This window comes from Podarcis filfolensis, assembly GCF_964270895.1.
Source record: "Podarcis filfolensis genome assembly, chromosome: 6".
In the NCBI taxonomy this organism is placed as follows: Eukaryota; Metazoa; Chordata; class Lepidosauria; order Squamata; family Lacertidae; genus Podarcis; species Podarcis filfolensis.
In genome coordinates, this window is record NC_139609.1 from 62,773,521 (window position 1) to 62,798,080 (window position 24,560).

The 24,560-nt window shown below is 41.8% G+C and overlaps 1 protein-coding gene across 1 annotated transcript in view; it reads left to right on the forward strand.

Moving 5' to 3' along the window:
* The window catches only part of GUCA1B (guanylate cyclase activator 1B), a 50,942-nt gene extending 28,317 nt beyond the window's left edge, over positions 1–22,625 (forward strand). Inside the window, exons 2-5 of the mRNA XM_083617633.1 lie at positions 5,263–5,714; positions 13,478–13,627; positions 19,133–19,247; positions 20,305–22,625. Of these exons, the coding sequence (XP_083473759.1) occupies positions 5,511–5,714; positions 13,478–13,627; positions 19,133–19,247; positions 20,305–20,426 (591 nt within the window). The 5' untranslated portion in view covers positions 5,263–5,510 and the 3' untranslated portion in view covers positions 20,427–22,625. The remainder of the gene's footprint in view (positions 1–5,262; positions 5,715–13,477; positions 13,628–19,132; positions 19,248–20,304) is intronic.
* The last annotated feature ends 1,935 nt before the right edge of the window (positions 22,626–24,560 follow it).

Below are 24,560 nucleotides of genomic sequence, written 5' to 3' on the forward strand. Positions count from 1 at the left end.
GAAAAGAAAAAAGGTATACAAAATGGGTGGGTACAGTATTGATCAAAGCACACTTGAGAAAGGAACATGCCCTTCTTTTCCTGTTACAATAATGTGCAGGGGAGAAAAGAGAGGGAAGGAAGGCACTGTGTATGAAAGGAAGGCGAAGGAGAAACAGCTTTTCAAAAGAGCCAACATTTATTGAATTCTAATGCATCTCAGAAATAGAATTTTCTTCTTCAGGGGCAGCCTGGGTAAGGATGCTTCTCAGCTGTAGGACATTCCTAAATAAAACAGCTAGTTCAAGTAGCATATGTGGCACATGGTCTTACGTTTTCGACACTGTTAAACATTTCATCCTTAACCTTTGCTAGATGCTGTCAGGCCACAGACATGGAATCTGGAGTGGAATCCTCTTTGTTTGCCTGTTTTGATGCCCAGCAAAGGCAAACCTACCAGTTAGTGCAGATCCCAAGCAGATGATTCTGTCCTGGCTACAGCTACTTTCTGAATTTCCTTCAGGCTTCAATATAGCTGGCATGTGGGAACATGCTCCATAAGCAGTCTGAAGGAAAATGAGTAATCTGTATTGCTGAATCCTCCCAGGCTGTCAGCTTGGAAATATCTTTGCTCTCATCACTGTTAATAATATGACTCACCTAGCAGAGCATATTATTGAATGTAATCTGTTCCTTTGTACCTTGGTTACCCAAGTAGTTCTCCCTGTGGCATCTGTCTAACATGTTTCCTTACTTGATTGACTAACATCAGGCTCTCACACAGATTAATTCATTTACTTGGCTTCATAAAACAGTGTTCTATTGGGAAATTACAGCACTATTTCAAATAAACTAAAAGAAGCACATATGGCATCAGGTGACACATGAAGTCTTTCCACAGCGACTCTGGATGCAATCCTTATATAGGAGTAAGGGTACTTCCAGACCATTGCTATTTTGGGGTGGGTTTCAGTCGCACACTGGCAAATTCAGATCGAGCAATTAAAGCTTTTGCATAGCAAACACACATCCCTAAAATAATTGTGCTTTTTGCAATAAGGAAAGTGATCAAGAAATGCACTTGAAAGTGTGGAATAACACTTACTTGACATGATGCCATCTAATCTCCCTGCAAACAAATCAGAACGACTGCTTAATAAACAGGTCATCCGGAAGCAACCTAAACCCTACTGAACTCAATGAAGCTTGCTTTTCATTAAACATGTTGGATTGCCCTGTGGGTTGCAATCTTAAGAACACCTTCAGGAAGGATTAGGTTATCAATAGCTATTAGCTATGATGGCTATCTACTACCTCCAGTGTTTGGAGGCAGTGCCTCTGAATACCAGGTGCTGGAAACCACCCATGGGGGAGTGCTGTTGCCCTCAGGTCCTTCCTGCTTGCAGGTTTTCCCTGGGCATCTGGTTGGCTGCTGTAAGAGCAGATGGCTGGGCTAGATGGGCCTCTGGTCTGATCCAGTGGTGCTTGGCATATGTTCTTTTGGGAATAAAGGCAAATAATATGATTTACTTCTGAGTAAACATATGAAGAACTGCACTGCATGGCTTCACAGACCACTTTCTGCACAGTGTACTACATGCACCCCCTGACGTTCTTGCTGCTTCCCACATAGTTCCTCAGATATCTGAAATAGTTATGACTTGAGTGGGGTGTCCTCAGCTTCTAAGCTTCTCAAAAGAACCTGCTAGCAGCAACCAATGAACAAAAGTCCAGTGAAGCAGGGCTGTTGGAGTCAGGTCAGTGACAGGTCTCTCAGCAGGAGCTTTCTGAGCAAAAACATCTTCTGTAGGGCTGCCACAAAAAGGTAAGCAAGCTAAAGAACAAGGCTCACTACTTCCTGTAGCTAATCTTCCTTCTACTACAGCTTCTCCTTCTGCAGCTCCTATCACTCCTGCTACTTGAATCACGGGATTGGAGAATCTCCACTACAAGGAAATGATAAACATTTTACATTCCAGTCCCCCATTTTTGTTTTGTTATATGTGCATCTGTCCTGATGGTGACTTCTTTTTACATCTAGTTCCTGCACTGAAATGACAGTGGAACAAATTCAGTGGATTATCATAATCCAAAACTGTTCTACAAAGCTGTAGGGAGGAAAAAAGGTTCACAGGATCCCAACTAGTAACTGCAAGAATGTTCAATCTAATGCCTACACAAGTATTTAAAAAGACCAGCTGCCCAATTCAGGAAACCCAATTCATTCCTTCTGGTTTATTTTCCAAAGTGAATGCTGCAGCACTCTTCTGCCTACCTGGGAAGAAATAAGTAGAATCCGAGAGGTGCAAAACAAAGTGATGCGATAAGAATCTGGGCATGTGGAATCCTGTTGCACATTCTTAGCAGCTAAATTTCAAAACACAGCAGTTTCACAGACAACAGAACAGCAGAAAGTAACAGGTCTCAGTACGCTCTCTCCCTATTTTTGATCCCATCCACTTACAAAGTCTTGATATAATTACAGTGCACCGTTTTGTAAAGATAATAAAAACTAAACAAATGCTATACTACTAGTAAAACAGTGGAGAGGATTCAAATATTACTACATTAGTGTATTAATGTTGTGGTCATATCTGCATGAGAGCGGGTCATGAAGGCATGAGTGTGACCCATCTCATTTGGATTATTTGTACAGACACAGATCTTTAAAAGGCAGAGTTGGCTCTATGAAGTGAATCAGAGCAGGTAGTTTAAAAAGGGAGAAGGAAGCACAGCACTGGGGAACAGGAAGGCTCTCCACTGATAGCACCAGGGACATTCTCGAACAAGCAAGCTTTATATGCTGGGTTTTTATTTATTTCTTCTTACATTTCTATCCCGCTTTTCCTCCCAAAGGAGGAAGGAGTAGAGAAGGGAGAAAGAACTGAACAAAACAGGAGGAGCAGAATTGGTTTAAGTATTTATTTATTTTAAAGTATCTGTACCACCCACCTTTCCAGTTTGTGTTTAACATGATTTATAAAGGCAAATGCCTGATACTGATGAAATATATAAAATAAATAAATAAAATTGTCCAGTAGCACCTTTGAGACCAACTAAGTTTGCTCTTGGTATAAGCTTTCGTGTGCCTGCATACTTCTTCAGATACCCACTTACAAAGATACCCACTTACATGCGCACGAAAGCTTATACCAAGAAGAAACTTAGTTTGACTGCATCAGACCAACACGGCTACCTGATACTGATGTAATCTAACTAGCCAGATATTTGTGTAGATATGATTGATTGATTGATTGATTGATTGTAGAGGGTGTTTTTTATTAGCTTGTTTTTATGTAAAATGACCTGCTCTGTAGATGACCCCTTTTAATCATCAGTGCCTTACTATTATTACAGCAGAGACTATTGTTTCCTATTAACACTGTACCAATCCTCTTAGAATGGAATCCTGCCTGCTTATCAGAAGAGATCAAGTACATTTATAGCCACAGGTCATTTGTTTCCAGATAACATAACAACATAGATTTGGTCTTGGATAACCCAAAGTAACAATGGCTTTTTTTTTTAAAGGGTCATTGATAGAAACAGGGGTCCTTTCCTTTGAACTAATACTCTACTGCACATTTTTTGTTTTCATTTCTGAAATTTCTCTGTATTAAGGTTCATATTATTAGGATTCTTTTAATATCTGTACAGCACTTGACCACTTTAAGCACTTTGTAACAGTAATAATGAACTTAATGATAAAAAGGTGTGTTTGATAAATCTACAATTTTATATGTGAATCTCATTTATTTTAATGCTTGCTGGATCCAGGGGTTAGAAGGATCTCAACCTACTCCACCCACAAACTCATAACAGTAATAATAATCATGTTCCTGGTCATCATTGTCTTTATGATGTGGCTTCCTGCAGCCCCCAACTTTTTGACAAAACCCTCAGGAATTTGGGAGCAGAGCAGACACAACTGAGCAGAAGCTGTGCAGAAGTCTTTCACTCAAACAAATAGATCCAAAATGCCGCATAAGGTTGTCAGAGAATTGCACAGACTTGTGGCTTATCCACACTTACCTTTTGCCCTGCTGTTTTCAGACACAGGTCCAGGCTTTAACGCTCTATGCCCAAATGCTTTTCTTTTTGCCCCAAGCTTTCCCTGTGAAAACCCGCTCTTTAAAGCTGAATCGAAGCAAACACCAATTCGAGGTTTCCTTGGATTGTTGTTTGTTCCACATGAACTTTTGAGAGCAGGTTTTTGTGGGGAAAGCTCCTCAAAATGGAGACACAGAGCTTTAAGTTGTGGGCCATGCCTGGAAAGAGTGGAGGAAAGATATGTGTGGATAAGGCCTTACAGCAACTGTTAGAGCCACTATGGTGTATTGGAAAATGTGTTGGGCATGGACTGTAGAGAGCTGAGTTTGAATCCTTGTTCAGCCACTAAGCAAACAGTGCCAGCCAAGCTATTACAATTCAGCCTGATCTCCCTCGCAGGGTTGTTATCAGAATAAATTAGGAGGGCCATGGAGGCTATACTCCTTGGAGGAAGGATGACATGAAAAATACTGAATGAAAAATAAAACAGTAAATGTGTACTTACAATATTTTATATAATAATATAATATGATTTTTGTTTGCTATAAAATATAGCCATTCAGATTTTACTTTGACGAGGATTTGTTTCACTCAGGCATATAGGTGATTTTATGGGAAAGGGGAGTCATTTCTGTATCCAAAGAGCTGTCAGGTATGATAATACTTTTAGCCCTGAAGTTCTACTAAGGAGCTCAAAGCAAAATGCTCATTTGTAAGAAGAATGCAAGATGTTTCTGTTTTTTTTATTTAGTTTACTTACATACACTTGAAGAGGGATTTGCATACATTTGAAAATGACAATTGATTTTCAGAAGTACATAGTTACATCGTGATTCATAGGCCAGAGACAGTAGGATATACACACCAAATTTGCATCCACAGAAATGTTGGGTCCACGTATAGATAATGGTGATTTACATTTAATTTTTCTTTGTTGTTATTTCATATGATTTAAGAGAAGCAACCCCATTCACCTGTATTTGTGACGACAACTGAGAACAGCTGCAATAGCTTTGATATGTTCCAAATGCAGAATCATTCAGAAAAGTGTTATAAATAGTCTTAACAGGGGAGCTTTCAGGTCTTTAGACTGGCATCAGAGACCCCAGTGACCTGACTTGGGAAACACTTCTAAATGAGACATTGACCTGAGACCTCTGAAGGTCTCTGTGACGTGTATGGGGGAATCTCCTAATGTTCTTATACTTTCTTATCTTGTGCTGGATTAACTCAGGGGATCCACTCCCAGTTGCGCTTGTATGAGAATGACACTGGAAGGCTGAGTAGCCGCTGCATGGAAGACGGGTAAAAAGAAGAGGGAAAAATGATAAGGAGAAGCAGCCCAGCATAATTGTGCAATATTCACCAAAGCAAGAAAAAGAAAACTCACATCGCAAGTTTTTTTTAAAGTTATTCAAGAAAGAAAATACCAAGCTGAAAGAGAAGGGAGAAAATCCCACCACTTTCATTTCGTGAAACAACATGGGACAACGCTTAACAAATGAGGAGGGGGAACAAGTTGAGATTGATGTGGCTGAACTGCAGGAATGGTATAAGAAGTTTGTGGTGGAATGCCCAAGCGGGACTCTTTTCATGCATGAATTCAAGCGATTCTTCGGAGTACAGGATAATCAGGAGGCAGCAGAATACGTGGAGAACATGTTCAGAGCTTTTGATAAGAATGGGGTAAGCATTATTCCAGCATTTGCTGTTTTAAAAAGCTTTTGATTTAATTTAATTTAGATTTATATTGAAAGAAGAAAAGTCACTTTCCATTCTTTTCTGAGGCAGCTTCCAGACAACCCGTTTATTGAACCATCTTCTGGATTTGTTTTCAGGGAGGTTAAACAATGTTGGATATTTACTGAGCATTCATTGCACCACACATGGGTTACTCCACACTCCCCATTTTATTTGCCTGTCACTTTCCGGATCTTTTTAGGAAGTGGGTATGTTGCGCAAGACCTCCAAATCAACTTTAATTGCACAACCTGAATTTTCTGGTATGTGATTGCATCCCACCCCAAAATTGCAACACTCTGGAAGCACCTTAAATGTGGATTTTTCCTTTGGACTAGACCTTATTTGTTAAGTGTTATTTGTTCAGAGGAGTTACCGATGTGCCAAACTTGCAGGAGGTGGGTAATAATTTCCAGAACTTCCCAGAGAGTTAACTAATAAAATTTAATTTTGTTCAATATTCCCTCCAGCCCAACCCCACCCCAAAATTGGGTTCTTTGAACCTTAGATTTATCTGTCAAATTCTAGGAACCTACATTTTACAGACTTGTGAAATGTACATCAGATTCAAGGCAATAAACGGTGAACAACCTTCAGAAAAACAAAGCTGGACACATTTAAAGGGGTTCTCTCTATTGTAGCCATTAATATAACTTTAATATTTTTATGATAATCATTTATCTGGGTAGCAAAATGATTTTCTGATGAAACAGCCTGTTGTCACTGCACAGTGGAAGGAGAGTGGTTTTGGTGCACTGATTTATAGCAGTCACTGCAAGGTCACACTGACTATTGTTACATAAGATGTCACTTGACTATGTTCTAAATATCAGCGAGAGGAAGGAACTCTGCTGACTTAGTGGCCTTAGATCATAAAATCATAGAATTGTAGAGTTAGTAGGGACCCCATGGGTCATCTAGTCCAACCCCCTGCAATGCAGGAATATCAACACGCAGCCCCCCCAATCCAATTTGAAATCATACTGGACCCTGCTTAGCTTTGCAGATCTGCTAATGGTTTTATTGCTGCACCACTAGGACAAGTCGCTTTGTAACTAACAAAGAATCGGTAGCCAGAACATCATTTTGTTGTTGAAATTACTGTAAATAACATTGGAATGCCACATTTTTATTACTGTTCAAGTACAGATCAAATATTGAAGATATTTTTTAGCCAACCTCCATACCTATATTACACACTTCTTGTAAATGTCATAGTAATACATATCAGTTTAACTTCATATTCCCTGTTCCAGGAAGAGAAGCACTATACAGTGGTACCTTGGTTTACAAACTTAATCCGTTCTGGAAATTTGTTCTTAAAACCAAAGCAGTCTTAAACCAAGGCGTGCTTTCCCATAGCAGCGGGGGACTCAACTGACAAATGGAACGCACTCAACATGAAGTGGAACATGTTCTGCTTCCAAGGCAAAGTTCACAAACCAAAACACCTACTTCCGGGTTTGCAGCGTTCTTAATCCAAGTTGTTCGTAGACTAAGCTGTTCTTAAACCAAGGTACCACTATATAGACATAGAAGGAGTGCATTGTGTTGAACTGGACATATGAAAGATGCAGCTTGTATCCAAGTTGTGACTCAACACGTTCTGAGAAGTTTCAACTTAGATGGGCTGAGTTGCAGTGTGGGAGTGAATTAAACTAATCACAAAACCGGCTCAATTAATTAAAAATGAGGTGTAGTCATCAACTAAGTTCTACTCAGGGTAGACTTGCTGAAATTAATAGGTCTAACTTAGCCATGTTCATTAATTTTAATGGGTCTACTCGCTGAGTAAAACTTAGTGGGAGACCCCACCCAACTCCTGTTACTTCCAACACATAATTATCACGTGCTTTGATGGCAAGGGAAATTTCCAGCAGGAAAGCACCAATTCAGGGCAACAGGCTACAAATGGATAACACAGTTGAGAGGTAAATGTCCTTAGGAAGAATATTCTAGGATTTGCATTTTGTATGTTGGGTGTTTTTTAGTTTGACATTGTACAACTGCATATACTGAATGCAAGCTTTAACTAATTCACAGCAAGGGTAAGAGCAGAGGGGAAAGAAAGATGCATATGCAGTTGGATAGCGCAGATTGTTCTTGTTGGCATCCACCCATCTCAGGAAACAATGGAGTGTGCCTCCAAGTTGAAGTCAAACCACTGGAGAATCACAGCACCTGCTGTGGCTGCAGAGACTGATAACTCGTAACTGCTGCCTCCTGCATTGTTTTTGCTATATTAGCAGCACCGAAGTGACCTCCCTGAGGCACAAGCCTGGGCAGTGTGTGTGGAGGTCCTGCACTGTCCAGACAACAAGACTCCCACCTCTTGGCCTTGCTGATGTGCTCCAAAGGAAAGCAGAGCAATACGTTTGGCACCAGCTTGGCTGCAGAAGTTGCTCCTTAGTGGCCCCCAGTTCTCCAGAGCTGATTTCGAGGGTGCACAAGGGCTGGAGGAGAGGAAGAAGAAGTTAAGAGAATAAGAAGAGCCTGCTGGATCAGGCCAATGGCCTATCTAGTCTAGAATCCTGTTCTCACAGTAGTCAAACAGATTCTCAAGTGACCCCCGAGCACAAGTTCTGTGTGCACATAGAAATCTGTTGTGCCAGCAGAGCTGCATTGTTGGAGGCCATCCTTCATACCAGCTTGAGGTTTGTGCCTGAAATATAAAAAGTCAACAGACCCCAAGGAAGAGAGATGAATGGGAGTATAGGCTTTTGCATGGCCTGATCTTATGAAAAAGTGCTCCACTCTTAAGAGTAGTAGAATTTGACCTGATTGTTTCAGTGTTGGTATCAGCTCGAACTGGCTTGCCGTGCAAGAATTTCCATACAGTCTTTTGTATTAAGTGCCTCTGGGCTGGACGTGAGCCATTGGCTTGGGGAATAGAGGCAGAAAAATTCCCATAGGAATCAAGGAGAGCACAGAGATGCACTGCTCAAAGCTGACAGCAATGAAAGCAGTGTATTCTATGTGAAGAAATATGATGAAATGCACTTTGGGGACTGCAGAGGAATTTATTGCTTGCACCCCTCTAGCTTAAGCCTTACCCATTAGACTGGGCTGGCAATCACTTTAAGCTTTGTAAAGACACTTAAGGGTGTTAGTGGCTTATTTCTGCTATTTCTCATAGTACCGTATTTTTTGCTCTATAACACGCACCCGACCATAACACGCACGTAGTTTTTAGAGGAGGAAAACAAGAAAAAAAATATTCTAAATGAAACAGTGGATGTATGATTTTTGTGGTTCATGCTGTGGCCACAGACATGTGATCTGATAGTGAGTTTGGAGTAGCCCAATGCAAAAATCCTGAGGATCCATGTGGATCCATGCTTTGTAACCACGTTTTTGCACCACTGCAGCCCCAGGCAACAGTGGGTGCGTGATTATTTTGGTGCAAGATGTAGCCATGGACATGCTATGTGATCTGATGGTGAATTTGGGGTGACCCAGTGCAAAAATCCTGAGGATCCATGTGGATCTGTGCTTTGTAACCACGTTTTAAGTGGGGAGGGAAGGAAAAGCACTCAAGGGACAAGGAGCACACGTGGGGTGTATGGAGAAGGATGCTGTTAATAATGAAGAAGAGGGGTAAAAGAGGAGAAGGCTCCTCTCCCACTTTGCTCCTTTAAATCAAGCAGGCTCTGCTTTTCTACCTCCTCCCCGCTCATCCCCGGTTTAGCAAGCTGAAAAACTTTGCTGCTATGTAGCGAGCTGAGTGGGGAGGAGAGAGGGACAGAGAGCCTGCTTGCTTTAAAGGAGCCAACCGGACAGGAGCCGCTCCTTTAAAGAAGCAGGCTCTCTGTCCCTCTCTCCTCCCCACTCAGCGGCTCTTCTCCCGCTTTGCTGTTTCAAAGCGAGCCACGGAGGAGGGAAGGAAGGGGAACCATGGATCCTCTGCTCACGACTGCAGCAGATCTCCCCCGCCATCCGTAGGCATTCCCTCCATAACACGCACAGGCATTTCCCCTTACTTTCTAGGAGGAAAAAAGTGAGTGTTATGGTGCAAAAAATACGGTAAATGGAAGCTCTGGGGGTTGGCAAAATCCCAACTGTCTTAGGTGTATGCTCCAATTTTGAGAACATTGTATGATTGACAGGACATCATGGTCTACCCAGCATAAGTATATGTTCAGCCCTGAGGTCAGTTCACATATATCTTAATGGCAGGAAGATCAAGCCCAGCTAATTGAAGCTATAGCAGACCTATCACTGCATGGCTCACAATTAAAAAACTGGAAGAGCAAGCTCCTACAACGCTTAAGAACTGGAAAAGCAAGCTTCTATAACTTTTCTTCTTGAGGGAAGTTGGCTTCAATCAGATTTGACCATATACAAATTTAAATAAAGATTGTGCTTTACAGAGAGCTGAGTGGATGTAATGAAAAACTAAAACCGAAAACAGTCTGAAGACTAGTTATGGAGGGTGCTACAGCAGCTACACTGTCTACCCTACTTATTCTAATCCTTATCTCACAAAGCCTGATTCTGTCAATAATGAATCCTGCTCTCTTCTGTCCTTCAGTCAGGATGCCAAAGACTGGCTTTGAGAAAGAGGATACTGTCCATTGTTCCTGTTCAGTATAGTTAAATGGTATGCAGGACAAGAACAGGAAAGCCAGACATAGAGATTGTAGGCACCTCCTACCTTTAGGAGTTTTATTACAGGTGTATTCTGCAACATATCCTTGACATAATAATAGTGCATTGGTGATGGATTCATTTTGATTCATCATTCGTTCTACAAACAAACAAAAATGTAGGCTACATTTGAAGCTGACAAGCAGAGGGCCAATTAAGATTTAGAATAAGCAAAAATACATTTGTTTTCAAACTTCCAGTGCTCCTTTAAAACCAAAGAAAAAGGCGCTATATTCTGTACAATGGTACCTCTGGTTACGAACACTTCAGGTTACGAGCTCCACTAACCCGGAAGTAGCTGCTTCTGGTTGCAAACTTTGCCCCAGGATGCGGACGGAAATCACGCGCCAGAGGCACATGCGCCGTGGGAGTCCCCATTAAAGAAAGCGCGCCTCAGGATAAGAATGATTTCAGCTTAAGAACGGACCTCCGGAACGAATTAAATTCGTAACCAGAGGTACCACTGTATTTACATAGTGTCCTCCAATGGCAGAACCTGTGATTTTTAATATAGCATATGCAATCGGTGATTTCTATCTAACATGTTAATACAAACAAATAATGGTACGAAGTGTTTCTAAAACACAGCACGCCATCCAACTTTTTCATTTCGAAAACCAGGACACACGTCTTCTGCGACATGCTCCCAGGTGAGTCACGTGACATGCTTTGCAATCCTGCCCTGAAAAAAGTGCTTTTTCAGGGCGAGAGTGCAAGAGAGAGCAGCACTCAAAATGGCCGCCACAGTCTTGCTTTAAAAAATAGGGTGCCCCTTTTTTCTGGGACACTCGGCATGTATGACACAGTTGCCATCTGAATTAACCAATTCAGTTTCTGTCTGAATGGAACCTTTGGTGGAGAAGATTCTTGAGAATAACTCTCCATTCATGTAGCCATTCAGGTCAACTAATCCATGCAGGCAGTTCATGTGCATGTCAATATAGAATATGGTGTCAGGTGTTTGGTACTCTGTGTAGGGAGAGGGATGTGGAAACTGACATCAAAATAGGAGCCAGAAAGTCAGACATGGGAAGCAAAGTTGTGTATCAGCACCAGAAGAGGATCAAGATAGTGAAGTCAAATCAGGTTTATATAGATCAAGGAAACTAGGTGTCAATAGTGCAGGGTCAAAAGTCAAGAAGATATGCCAAGTAAGGAAAAGAAAGTCAAAAGAGTAAGCAGGGATTATACGCTTCATATAGGATTAGATAAACAATGGAAACATGACCTCAGCACGGCCGCACAGGAGCAAGGAGGACAGAATGCCAGTGATAATATGGTATAGAAATGCTAAGGTTGTGTACCACACACTATACTTTTAAAGCACATCCAAAGCACATCTAAAGCACCCTCGCTCAAAGAAATCTGAGCATCGTAGTTTGTTAAGGGTTGCTAGGAATTTTCACTCTGTGAGAGAAAACTGTAGTGCCCAGAATTCTTTAAATGGAAAGAATGTGCTCAAATGTGCTTTTAAGGTATAGTTTGCACATAGCCCAAGTCCACGTCTGTTGTTTCAAATATACAAAAGATGATTGCACCATTTGGAATCATTGCACACTTCCACAGAAACCGCTAGTGTCTGCTGTGTTCTAAGATTAAAGGTCTAATCTTCAACTATTTTCAAAATTCAAATGTAATTAAAGTCACTTTTTATTAGCTGAGTTTTGTGATAAGAATCAATTTTAAAAGATCTTCAAATTATCCTTGTGAGAATCTAAAACTTAAATACTTAGACACTGGATCACCCATTGCAGGGTTACTGCCACACCCAAGGAACTCTTTAGACTAGATTATCCTGAAATAGGTTGTATCACAGGATCACTGGGAAGAGTAGAAACTACTCTTTCAATTCCAAAGGTCCCCCCCCCCTTTAAAGAAAGTTTTCAAACAATATATAGTCTTTAACAAAAAACAAAGAAACCATTAGGCAAGAATGAAGCTTGTGAGAGTGAAACACAGTGTTGTTGGTTAGTGGTTTAGTTGTGTCCAACTCTTCATGACCCCATGGACCAGAGCATGCCAGGCACTCCTGTCTTCCGCTGTCTCCCGCAGTTTGGTCAAACTGATGCTGGTAGCTTCGAGAACACTGTCCAACCATCTCATCCTCTGTCATCCCCTCCTCCTTGTGCCCTCAATCTTTCTCAACACCAGGGTCTTTTCCAGGGAGTCTTCTCTTCTCAGTAGGAAACACAGTAGGAAGGCAATATTTATAAACAGCTGACAAAGTATTTGTAGCCATGCTGATCATTTGGAATATAGCACACATACAAAAAGTGAGAAGACACCCTGATTCAAATGTGAATGATCTTTTACGTTACTCCAGGGGTGGTGACCACATAAGCGCTCTCTCGGAGACCTTTACAAATAATCCAAATAAAGTCTACTGCTACAGCCTGCATTTAAAATAGTGAAGGGTTCCAGCTTTCTCCCTCTATCCTAAGACTGAAAACAAGTCAGAAGATAATATATGCTAGACACAATAATAAGACCTGGTGTGTGGATAAACGTGTGTGCATGCAGACACATGGTACCAAGCATGAAGAAGTGTACTTGATAACTTCATTTGATAACAGAAATCTGCACAACGTAGTGTGCTTGATAACATAAGCTGTATTTTTGCTACAAAATGTTGGGCAGCTGCTGCCTCCAGAAATGGAGATGGGATCTGGCCTCAGGAAGGACTTTACCACAAAGACTTCGTGCGATTAGGATTCAAGGTGCACAAATGCTTCCTGGGACAAAGCACTAAGTGAAGAATGGATTCCTTTTGGAAATATAGAAACCTGACGTAAGGCACAACTGGTTGGTAATGATAATCTAAGAGATTTTAAGATTACATTGAGTAATTACGTCAGCCAAAGGTTATAGGAGAAAACAAAAGTAGATAGCACATGAGTAAATATCATAATGACTAGGTTTAGATTTCATCAGGGAATTGAAATTATGGCGTGCAGCCATCATTCTAACTCCATTTCCATTAGTTTAAGATCTTTTTGACAAGTTCACTCTACATTTTGCTTCACTCTTTCCAAATTAACCCCTCCATGTTTTTTAATCCACAGGACAACACCATTGATTTCCTAGAATATGTGGCTGCTCTGAATCTTGTTTTACGAGGGAAGTTGGAACACAAACTGAGGTGGACGTTCAAAATATATGATAAGGATGGCAACGGCTGCATAGACAAACCTGAGCTCTTAGAAATAGTTGAGGTGAGTAGGAATTTAGTATTTGCTGCCAGACACTCTGTCTGATTTCATAACTTGAGTTTGGAGGCTTCTATAAACCCAGTCCTGCTTGAAGAACTGCTGCAGGGTTTCTCAAAAATGGGACATTTCAGCCATCCATAGAGATATGTGAAACCTAGTGTCCGGCACTGTCATGACACTAGATCTGCTGCTGTGAGTGCGAGACCTATGATGTTGATCGCTCACCTTCCCTCTTGAATTGTTTCATTTATTTGTAGCATTTGTATAACTTTTTTTTTTACAATACATAAAACAAAATAATTTAAATGCAATCTAGGACATGAAATCATAAAAACAAAAGGTACATATAAATAAATACTCTCAAAGTTAAAACACAGATTGAAAAATGGGCACCATAATCCAAAACCCATTTAGCTGGGAGGGGGGTATCCTGATTCTGCCAGTCTTTGCCTACAGCAGTGGTTTTCAACCAGTGTGCCGTGGCACCCTGGGGTGCCTTGAAGGATGGTCAGTGGTGTCGCGGGCAACACTGGCCTCTGCCCCTCTTTCTTTCCCTCCCTCCTTTGATCCCCTCTCATGTCTCTGCCTCCCAAAGGCTTGCACAGCTGTTTGTTGCAGCAGCCCTGGCTACAAGCTCTGCAAGCGAATGGTGCCTCTCGGGCTGACCAGGGGGTGCTGGTTACCAGAAGCTGAGGCGGCCTCGGAGTAAACAAGCAAGCAGGCAAGGGAGCCCAGCCAGCCAGTCCACCAGCCCTTGCTGTTGGGAGGCTGGGCAGATAAGCACTGCTTTGGCCTTTCTTGTGCTTGCTGTGTGCAAGGCCTGCCTGGGAACTGAGTGCCCACTGCTGCCTCCCAAGGTAAGCTGCTGGCCTCATGGTCACTTTTGGCTATTCTTCATTGGACCACTAAGGCTGGGGGTATCCTCTTCACAGGCCTCTCTTTGGAGCAGAAGTGGAGGGAAGCTTAGAGATCAGGGGCGACAGCAGCAGCTGCCCAGAGGACTCCCAAAGAGAGCCATCATACAATCATCCAAAACAATTTGTCTGCCTCCTCCCATCATGGGAGCATCAGGGCTGCAGATGCCGCAATGACCCCCTAACACCATTAAGCTGCGGTAGGAGCACCCAGGGTATGAATTTCAGCCTGATCCAGGCTACAAAGATTATTTTAAATACCTGGGTGAACAGAACGATCTTCCTCTTGTGCCCCAAATGCCACAAAGATGGTGCCAGAAAGGCTCCCTGGAAAGACTATAGAGCTAGGGTGCCACAACTAAAAAGGCCCTCACTGGAGGAGCAAAGCCCCCAATGAAAATGTTAAGCTTTTGGGAAGATGCACATGGGAGAATGTGGTCTTTTGGACAACCCCATCTAGGGCTTTAAGGTTAAAACTGGCACTTTAACTGGACCTAGACCTGGAAACGGACTGGGATTTTGAAATCTGATTTTTTAAAAATGGTGCTTTTGTTTTGCTCTGTTCACTTTCACTGAGGTTTCCCAAATGATGTTATTGACAGTAAAAAGTAAAAATCTTAACTTTTTTGCCTGTCATGTTAATATGCACACGTCATGCTTTCTTAACTTTATGTGCATGGTCAGAAAGAGTAGTGACAAGGAATGGGCTTCAGTATCAAGGAAAGGATCCAGCTTCTTCTAAATTATCAAAGACTGACAAGTTGGGTGTGATGCAGTGGCTTTCCTGTAATGCTTCTGATCATGATGAAAGTACAGTGGTACCTTGGTTTACAACCATAATCCGTTCCGGAGGTCCAATTGTAAACCAAAACAGGTTGTAACCCAAAGCGCGCTTTCGCCAATGGGGCCTCCCCCCCAAATTGGTTGTAATAAAAAAAAATATGGGTTGTAATCCAAAATGGTTGTAATCCAAAGCGGCTGCAAACCAAGGTACCACTGTATTCGAACAAGGTGGGAACACAATCTTGAGAGATAGCAGTGGATTCCAGACAGTCTGAAGGAACAGAGTACAGGAGATGGTAATGGGTGTCTATTCACAAGTGGGAAGAGTGCTGTTGTGCTCAGATCCTGCTTGTGGGCTTCCCATAGGCATCTGGTTGACCATGGAGAGAACAGGATGCTGGACTAGATGGGCCATTGGCCTGATCCAGCACTTTCTCTCTCTCTTTTTTAAATACAATTTTTATTAAGTTTTACACAATTTTTCAACACAACATCTCCAACACTACATAACAAATCCTTGGCTATCATAGCCTAGGGTTTCCATCAACCCCTTCTGATGGTTTTCTGAATTCCTTTCTAATTGTGCATTTTATTACTATGCTTATTGTTTTAAATCCAACCATACCGTAGATTCCGGCGTATTAGGCGACTGGGCGTATTAGATGACCCCCCAGAATTGGCAGCTGCAATTTGGGGGTTTGTCTTATAAGCCCAGTCTTTCTCCCGGTGCGGAGCCCGCCACCCGCCACCCATACCCAGCGTATAAGACGACCCCCAACTTTTTAACCTGGGGTTAAAAAGTCGTCTTATACGCCGGAATCTACGGTATGTCAACTAATCTTAATACTTCTCACAATAATTTGAATAGCTCTCCTTACAAAACTCATGCAATCCTACAATTCAAATACAATATAAATTTCTTCCAGTCCTTTAGGAAAGTCTGGTCCCGCTGGTTTCAAATTTTCCCTGTAAGTCTTGCCAGCTCGACATTGTCCATCAATTTTATTTGCCACTCTTCTTTTGTTGGCATTTCTTCTTGCTTCCATCTTTGGGCTAATAGTATTCTTGCTGCAGTGGTCACATATAAAAACAGTTTTAAAAAATCATTTTTATGAATTTCTGTACCTACCATACCCAGTAAAAGAGCTTCTGTTTTTTTGATAAATGTATATTTCAGCATTTTTTTGCTTTCATTATAGATCATTTCCCAGAAGTCTTTCTCTTTTTTGCATTCCCACCACATGTGGTAAAATGTGCCCTTTTTTCTTTACATTTCCAACATTTGTTTTTTGTTTTATACATTTTAGCTAGTTTCACTGGTGTTACGTACCACCTATACATCATTTTCATTATATTTTCTTTTAATGCACTGCAGGCAGTAAAATTTATTCCCTCTCTCCATAACCTCCCCCAATCATCTATTGGTATATTATGTCCTATTTCTTTAGCCCAATGTATCATTACTGATTTGACTTCTTCATCTTTTAGATGCCATTCCAATAGTAATTTGTACATTTAAGTGATCCAGCACTCTCATGTTCACAATGGACAAGTAAAGGTCCCTGGAGATTAGAACAGTGTCAATCCAAATGGAGAAAATGCAGCTAGGTTGTTTTTTGTTTTTTTGGTAATATATACCAGAAAAGAAAAACAATGCTATGTGATCTGAGGAGCTCTTTTTACACACACGGCATGCTGTACATAACAAAGAGCAAACAGTGTAAAGGAGTGATTGGAAATTTATTGGAAAAATTTCTTGCTTCAGCTAGCATTACGTAAGAATAAGGATTATAGAGAGAGAAATCAGGACTAAGCCATTGCACTTATCACACTAGCCATTCTTTCTTTCCTGTATCCAAGACCAACTGCATCCAGTAGTTAATTGCTTCAAGTAAAACAAAGCCATAATTCCTTTGGTGAGTCATAAGCATCAGGAAGATAAGCAGCCAATGACCTGTGCCAACAAAGAGGTCTGCTTTAGGCAGATTCACAGTCCCAGTTTTAAAGTCCGCAGAGAATTGGCCATAGCTGGGTAATGCCCTGGCTAATCCACAGTCTGGTTAGATGCCTGGCCCTTGTTGAAAGATGTAAAGAAAATCAAGGAGGGGAGAAGAGAATTCTAATTCTTAAGCCTGAAGGGGAAAGAGAGGCCATGACTCAGAATCCCCAAAACTGCAAAAAAAAACCCCACACAAATAATCCCACAAATCCATCAGAATGTAGAATCATGAAGTTTGAAGGAACTTCAAATGTATTCCCAACACCTGCCAAGGCAGGAAAACCACTACTCCAGCTCCCCTCATAAGTGGCCACCCAACCTTGGCTTTAAAAACCACTAACAAAGAAGAGCCCAGCACTTTCTAAGGCAGTTTGTCCCACTTTTGAACAACATATGATGTTTAGTCTAAATACCTTATTTAAATTTGAACCTACTCGTACTCTCTGGAGCAAGAGAGTACAAATTTGCTCTATCATCTGTGCAATAGCCCTTCAAATATTTGATGACGATCATCATAAATAAAGCCTCTTAATCATCTATTTCATGGGCTAAACATACCTAACCCCTTCAACCTTTCCTCTTAGGTCTTGTTCCCCAAGCTCCTCACTATCTTTATCAACCTCTTTGTCATATGACACATTCGATTTCTATTTTATACAGAAGTTATATTTTCACTTACATTTGAATGGAACTGCTATCCTAAGCACAGAACTAAGAAAAAGTAGTGTTCAAAAAGAGAATATGTGGTTTAGAGGAGGATGGGTGATTACAGAGTTGGAAGTGATCAAAGGCCATTGAGCTTAGTCCTTAATCACACAACAGCTCCATCAACTTGTCATGTTTTCAAAGACCAATCTGCACACCACATTAAAGTACTGTACTGTTTAAATTAAGTTGTGGTTTAATGTGAATGAGCAGCATGCTTCTCCTCTCTGCTCCTTTCTTTTGCGTCTGGGAAAGAAGAAAAACAGAGGCTGGCTTGCTGTTGTGTGTGAACCAGCACTCATAGTTCATTTCTCTCTTAACAAACCATGATGGTAAGCCTAAAACAAACCATAGCTTTCCAAAGTAGCTGTTTGGGAGAAAAACAAATCATGAGCATTGGTTTGTACATAATGGCAAGCAAGCCTTTGGTTTGTTTCCTCCCCAGTGCACTGAATAAAGGAGCTCAGGAACAGCATTGCAATGCATTTTGTTTAGATCATAATTTAGACCAGCATGGGTCAAATGGTATACATTACATGTGATTGCATCTCATAATAGCCTAGTAGTCTTGTTAAAAAAAAACACCACACAATCTGGAAAAGTCATTTTGGGAACGGCAACTATGGATAGAGAAGGGGTAAATCCTTAACCTCTCTCGCTGCCCACTCCCTTCCTGCTACAAATAGCACCTCCTAGCTGTTTTTCTGTTCAGAGCATCCCAGGTGCATGTTTCCTTGTGCAACCAACAGGAGAAAGCAAGGTACACTGCACTGAAGTCCCAGCAAAGCAGACAGGGAGACTTTACGTACTAATCCTCAAGATGGTTCTGACTCAGTGACCATGAACAAAACTTACCTAAAGGAAATTGAGGAGGTGGAGGTGTATGTCCACCTCATCTGACGTGCTGTCTCTTGCTGTGCCATTTTCTGATGTCTCAGATCCTGACATGCACAGATTATTTCCCCAGATTACAAATGTGAGCAAAATATTCATTAGATTTTTCTGCATCTCTGTCTCGGAAACTTAAGTTGCTTTCTTTTCTGCTCTTCTCTTACCAGCAAGTGTTTGTTTGTTTTTAAAAACCATGGTTGTTTTTCTGTCTTCCAGTCTATTTACAGGCTTAAGCAAGTATGCCAGCCTGATGAAGAGCAAGGGGCACCTCGTCTCACTCCAGAAGAAGTTGTGGACAGGATATTTCAGTTAGTGGATGAAAATGGAGATGGTAAGAAATTTACACCTTGGGTGATATTTGTGTCTGGATCTGTAATCCTTATGCCATTTCAATTATAAATGTTTACACCAAAACTCACGGGAAGGAGCATTGTATGCATTTTAGTACAGCCCGAGTCAACTCATTTAAAATGTAAGGGCATTGGGTGGCTCATTTGGTAGATCATGAGGCTTTTGATCTCAGGGTTGTGTGTTCAAGTCTCATGCTGGGCAAAATATTCCTACATTCCAAGGGCTGGACTAGAAGACCCTCATGGTCCCTTCCAACTCTACAGTTCCACGATTCTATGATTCCCTAGATCAGGGTTGAGGATCCTGTAGTCCTCCAGACATGGCTTGACTACAACTCCTATCATCTCTGCCCCTTGACTCTGCTGGCTGAGACTGATCTTCGTTTGATTGTTGGAGCTGGGAGTCCAACAATATCCAAAGTGCCACAGGTCCCACCACCCTTGGTCTACATAAAAGCTTCTACATTTTTGAACCTTTACTCAGATTTTCTGTGGACCATCATATCCAATCATTACTGGTGCTGAGCCAAATCTGAATGTTTGATTTGCACCTGAGCACCTACTCTTGGCTTTTCCCTTTTAGACTTGCTCAGGCACTTCACAACTCCCTTGAAAATGTTTGAAGAGCACGAAGGGCGGGGTGGGGGGAACTCAGCAAATAATGTGTCTGAAAGTGAAAACTCTCTTAAGGAGATTCTGGCTGACTTCAGTGCTCTCAACACTCATAGTCCTGGTTGGTAAGGATCTGAAGCGACTACAGTATATTGGAACATTCTGATAACTTGTTTTCCTACGATGAATAAGTGCAGTAGCACCATTTGAGACCCACTAGCATGAGGATACCCATTCCCTTCTCTCTCCACAACAAAAATGGCAGGTTGTAGGTGGCAGGAGAGTCTCTGATAGCACATGGTGGCAAAGAAGTGCAGTGACCCAAGTGCTGGCATGCAGATGTACAGAATAGGTAGAGCTTTGAGGGCATGCTTCCTTTGTTCCCTTCCATCTTTGATAAATGTCTCTCTTGCATTGATTCTTTAGGGCAGCTTTCTCTGGATGAATTCATTGACGGGGCCCGAAAAGACAAGTGGGTGATGAAGATGCTGCAAATGGATGTGAACCCAGGAGGATGGATTGTTGAGCAGAGGAGGAAATCTTCGTGACCGGAAGGATGTGGTGTGGGTCAGCGGGTGGTTCAGTGTGTTGCATTTCCAGTTGTAACCAAATGGAGAGTGCTTCCTTTCATTCTAGAATCATTTGCTTAATCGAAAGCATTCTCCAGCAACTCTGTGAAGCACGCGTATTGAAAGTACCATGGGTACTAACCTATGTGAGCCACGGCTGGCCAGTCATGCTAGGAAATAACCATATGCATAAATATTGTCCTGTTTGCTGGTCCAGGTATCAAAAGGGACTGACTTAGAAGAGTCTCAAAAGTGAACACTGAGTGTCATTTGATGCTCAGATGCACAAAGGGACTGATTAGTAAGTCACAATGCTTTCTTTGTAGGTGTATGTCTGCTATTTTATGTCTGAGGAGAAAGAGATGAACTTGCTGGAAGAGAGGAAGTTCTTTGGTAACAGAGTTTGAGAATATGGCTGGTTTGTTCTGATTCTGAGTTTGTGTGTTCCAAGGGTTTTACTTGATGTTAATATTCTGCTGCTAACCTAAACCATTTGGAGACTGTTTCATCACAAGTGAGATGTTCCAACTTTTTGTAACATTGCAAACGCACAGCCAAGCATATATGGAATTGGAAACAGGAAAAGAACCTATTTGCTATATGCAATGAGACTGCAGGGAGTAAAGGCTCTTATCAGACCAAGTGCAGTATATTATGTATACTGGACTTGCAGCATCATACACCTATTGTGTTCTGAGTCTATTTCCCTCTGTCAACTCACTGATTGTCTTAGGGCAGATTCCTCTACATGGTAGATCCTTCTTCGGAACCCTTTTCTAGGAATTTTAGTGTCATTGAGGAAACTTTGGTCTGGTTAAGATGATCCTCCAGACTACAGTTTGAAAAATCAGAAAGGTGACATAACATCATGCGCTTGCAGTAGCTGTCTCTCTCTTGCATTTTCTTGTGGCAGTTCCCACTCCCTTTCCTTATTTCTTCTAACCATGGTTTGCCATAATTATTGACTTGGGCAAACTGTGATTAGCAATAACCAGGACTAACTCCAAACAATGATTTGCAAGCCTATGGTCTCAAGGCATAGTTTGCAGGCAAGTATTACCCTTAGTTTGCCATCTTTGGACATCACAACAAACTATGGTTAGTGGAAACCTGATAATGGAGTGGCTCAGTGTGCATCAATGGAGGTGAGAGGGGGAAGAGAAAGTGCGAGAACACTTGGTACCTTCCCAAACTTCCAAACCATGGTTTGGAGTACTGGATCATGATGTCTGCCCAGGCCTGAATATGAGGATGGTGACAGGGCAGCATGTTCTGGTGAGAAATGATGCTAATTGTGAAATAAGCAGTGCAGATTTGTCACATTTGCACTAAAAGTTTGCAGATGAATTAGTGAATAAATAAGGTGAGGCTCCATTTGCTGAGCCTGTTGCACATTGTGAATACTAGGTATAAGTGCTCATTAGCAAATAGGTGACATTGTATTATATTTATTAAAACCCTTCAAATACAGAAGAACTCATTTGTTTGAGTGGCCTGCATTACATTCAAGCTTTCCAGAGACTACAAGCCAGGATCAGTGCCAGGTTTAGTGGGGTATTTGGCACTGCACAGGTGCCCCTCTTGCCTTGATAACCTGCAGGCCCAGCAACAGAAAAAGCTGGTCCAGCCAGCAAGCTATGCTATATTGGAGCCCCAGAGACACTGAGGGAGGTTAAAATGACAGGAGCCACCCACAGCTATGCGGGAGCCAGTGCTGAGAGGACCACCAGGCCTCAGTGGCCAAATCAGAATTTGGTGGTGCTTCCTTAGTGAGGGTTCAGGCCCTTAGCAATGGCCTGGTGGTGTTGACCCCAGTCACTGGACAGTATAGCAATAGCATGGAATGGTCTGGCCCAAAGCTCACAACAGACTGATCATTCTCGTGATCACTCAATATCTTCATTTTCACATAACTCTTTGGCTGCACATTCAATTTGTAAAGCATGTGGAAACACCAGAAATAAAGTCATATAGGCAATATTTTTGAATATTCATAGATATGTAATTATGGGAGGGGTCTGTTACATCTATCAGATATATCATATTCTGGTAGAATTGTGTAATACAATAAGAAGACCCAATTGCTAAACTAAACCAGCTGAATAATAATTTTCTCACCTTACCTTGAATGTATTTTATTTGCCATTTTCTTATTCTTCAGACTCATAAGACAAAATCCACTCTGTACAAGGTTGGAATAATATGTATATATATTTCTGTGGCCTTTTGTTATAAACCCTTTGCTTCTCTTTAGTGTCTGTGTTTTACATACTTTGTTTGCTTTCTTACATTTAGGGCCATTGGGGTTGGTACATGGGTGGGTAAAATAAAATCAGTGTTTTCAGCAATCCAGTACAAGTGTGATTGACATATCTCTACATTCTAATATGCTTGCCTCTACTATCAAAGAAAATATATCTTTTATGAAAAGTGTCACTAAAAGTGTTATTATGTATGTTAACTTTCTTCATCTTCATTCACTTGCAACCAAACAAACTTTTTACAATATAGGATTTTTCCAATGGCATTGTATTTGCTTGTTTGTTTAGATACAACTTCTATACTGCTTCAGTGTAGGGGGAAAAGCCTCAAAGTGATTTACACAAATGATAAAACAATATAACTATCACCAAAGATTTACAACCATTAATTAAAACATAAAGTTAAAACCACAATAGAGCAGACTAAAATAAAACACATTCAAACTCTCTGAACAACAAGGTAGGTTTGTTTAAATAAGAATGTCTTCAGCAGGCACCAAAAAGAATACAGTCATACCTTGGATCCCCAATGCCTTGGCTTCCGAACAGATCGGCTCCCGAACAATCAAAACCCGGAAGTGAGTATTCTGGTTTTTGAACGATTTTCGGAAGCCAAATGTCTGGTGCAGCTTCCTGCAGCCAATTAGAAGCTGCACTTTGGTTTCTGAACGTTTTGGAAGTCAAACAGACTTCCAGAACGGATTCCGTTCGACTTCCAAGGTACAATTGTACAGTGAAGATGTCTGCCTGCTATCAATAGGCAGGGAGTTCCAAAGTGTTGGTGCCACTGTCCTAGACAACTGAGTTCTTACAGATGCGGTGCAGGTATTATGTGGCACCTATAAAAGTGCCAATTCCTCTGATCAAAGTGGCCGTGTGGGCACATATGGGATAAAAGGACCTCTTTCTTCTGTGCCTGGGAATAGCACAAAAGAAGCTGGATATTCTTGAAGGACACTAAGGCCATGTCCACACTTCATAGTAAACCATAAACTTGGCTTTGCCGTCTGAGGGCTACATTCCCTCATGGACAACCTTCCAGGGACCGCGTTCCAGTGTCAGGTGAGGCCAGAGGCAAAAGTGGTCAGAGCAGTGGATGTGGCTCTTCACTTTGTGCAGGAGGTTTCATTCCGACAACACAAAAGTCAATTTCCATACACCTCTCTCGTCGTCCTCCATCCAAACAAGTAAAAGACACCACCATAGTTCATGAAAACTTTCCAGCCAAGCAAAATCACTCAAGAAGAAGAAGAAGAGTTTGGATTTGATATCCCGCTTTATCACTACCCGAAGGAGTCTCAAAGCGGCTAACATTCTCCTTTTCCCTTCCTCCCCCACAACAAACACTCTGTGAGGTGAGTGGGGCTGAGAGACTTCAGAGAAGTGTGACTAGCCCAAGGTCACCCAGCAGCTGCATGTGGAGGAGCGGAGACGCGAACCCGGTTCCCCAGATTACGAGTCCACCGCTCTTAACCACTACACCACACAAGGAGGATGCAGAACCAGGCAGTCAGGGGTATGGCCTAGAGAGATAGAGGTGTGGCCTGAGGAGAGTCCCGAGGGCCAGATAGAGGGATTTGGAGGGCCACATTTGGCTCCCTGCCCTGAGGTACCCCATGCACCACTGTGCCTACTTTGCTCCTCTCCACTCTACGTGGCTCCAATGCAAAGGAAGCAGCCTATGATCCCTGCCTTTGTGTTACATCCAAACCAGAGATCATAGCTTGATTTGATCCAAAAACTACTGTGAGTAAAGGAAGAACAAACCTTGCCCACACATGGCGGTTTGTTGGGAATGAAACAAGTACTGTAAAATAATGCTTCTCCATAGAGTAGAACTGAAACAATTGTT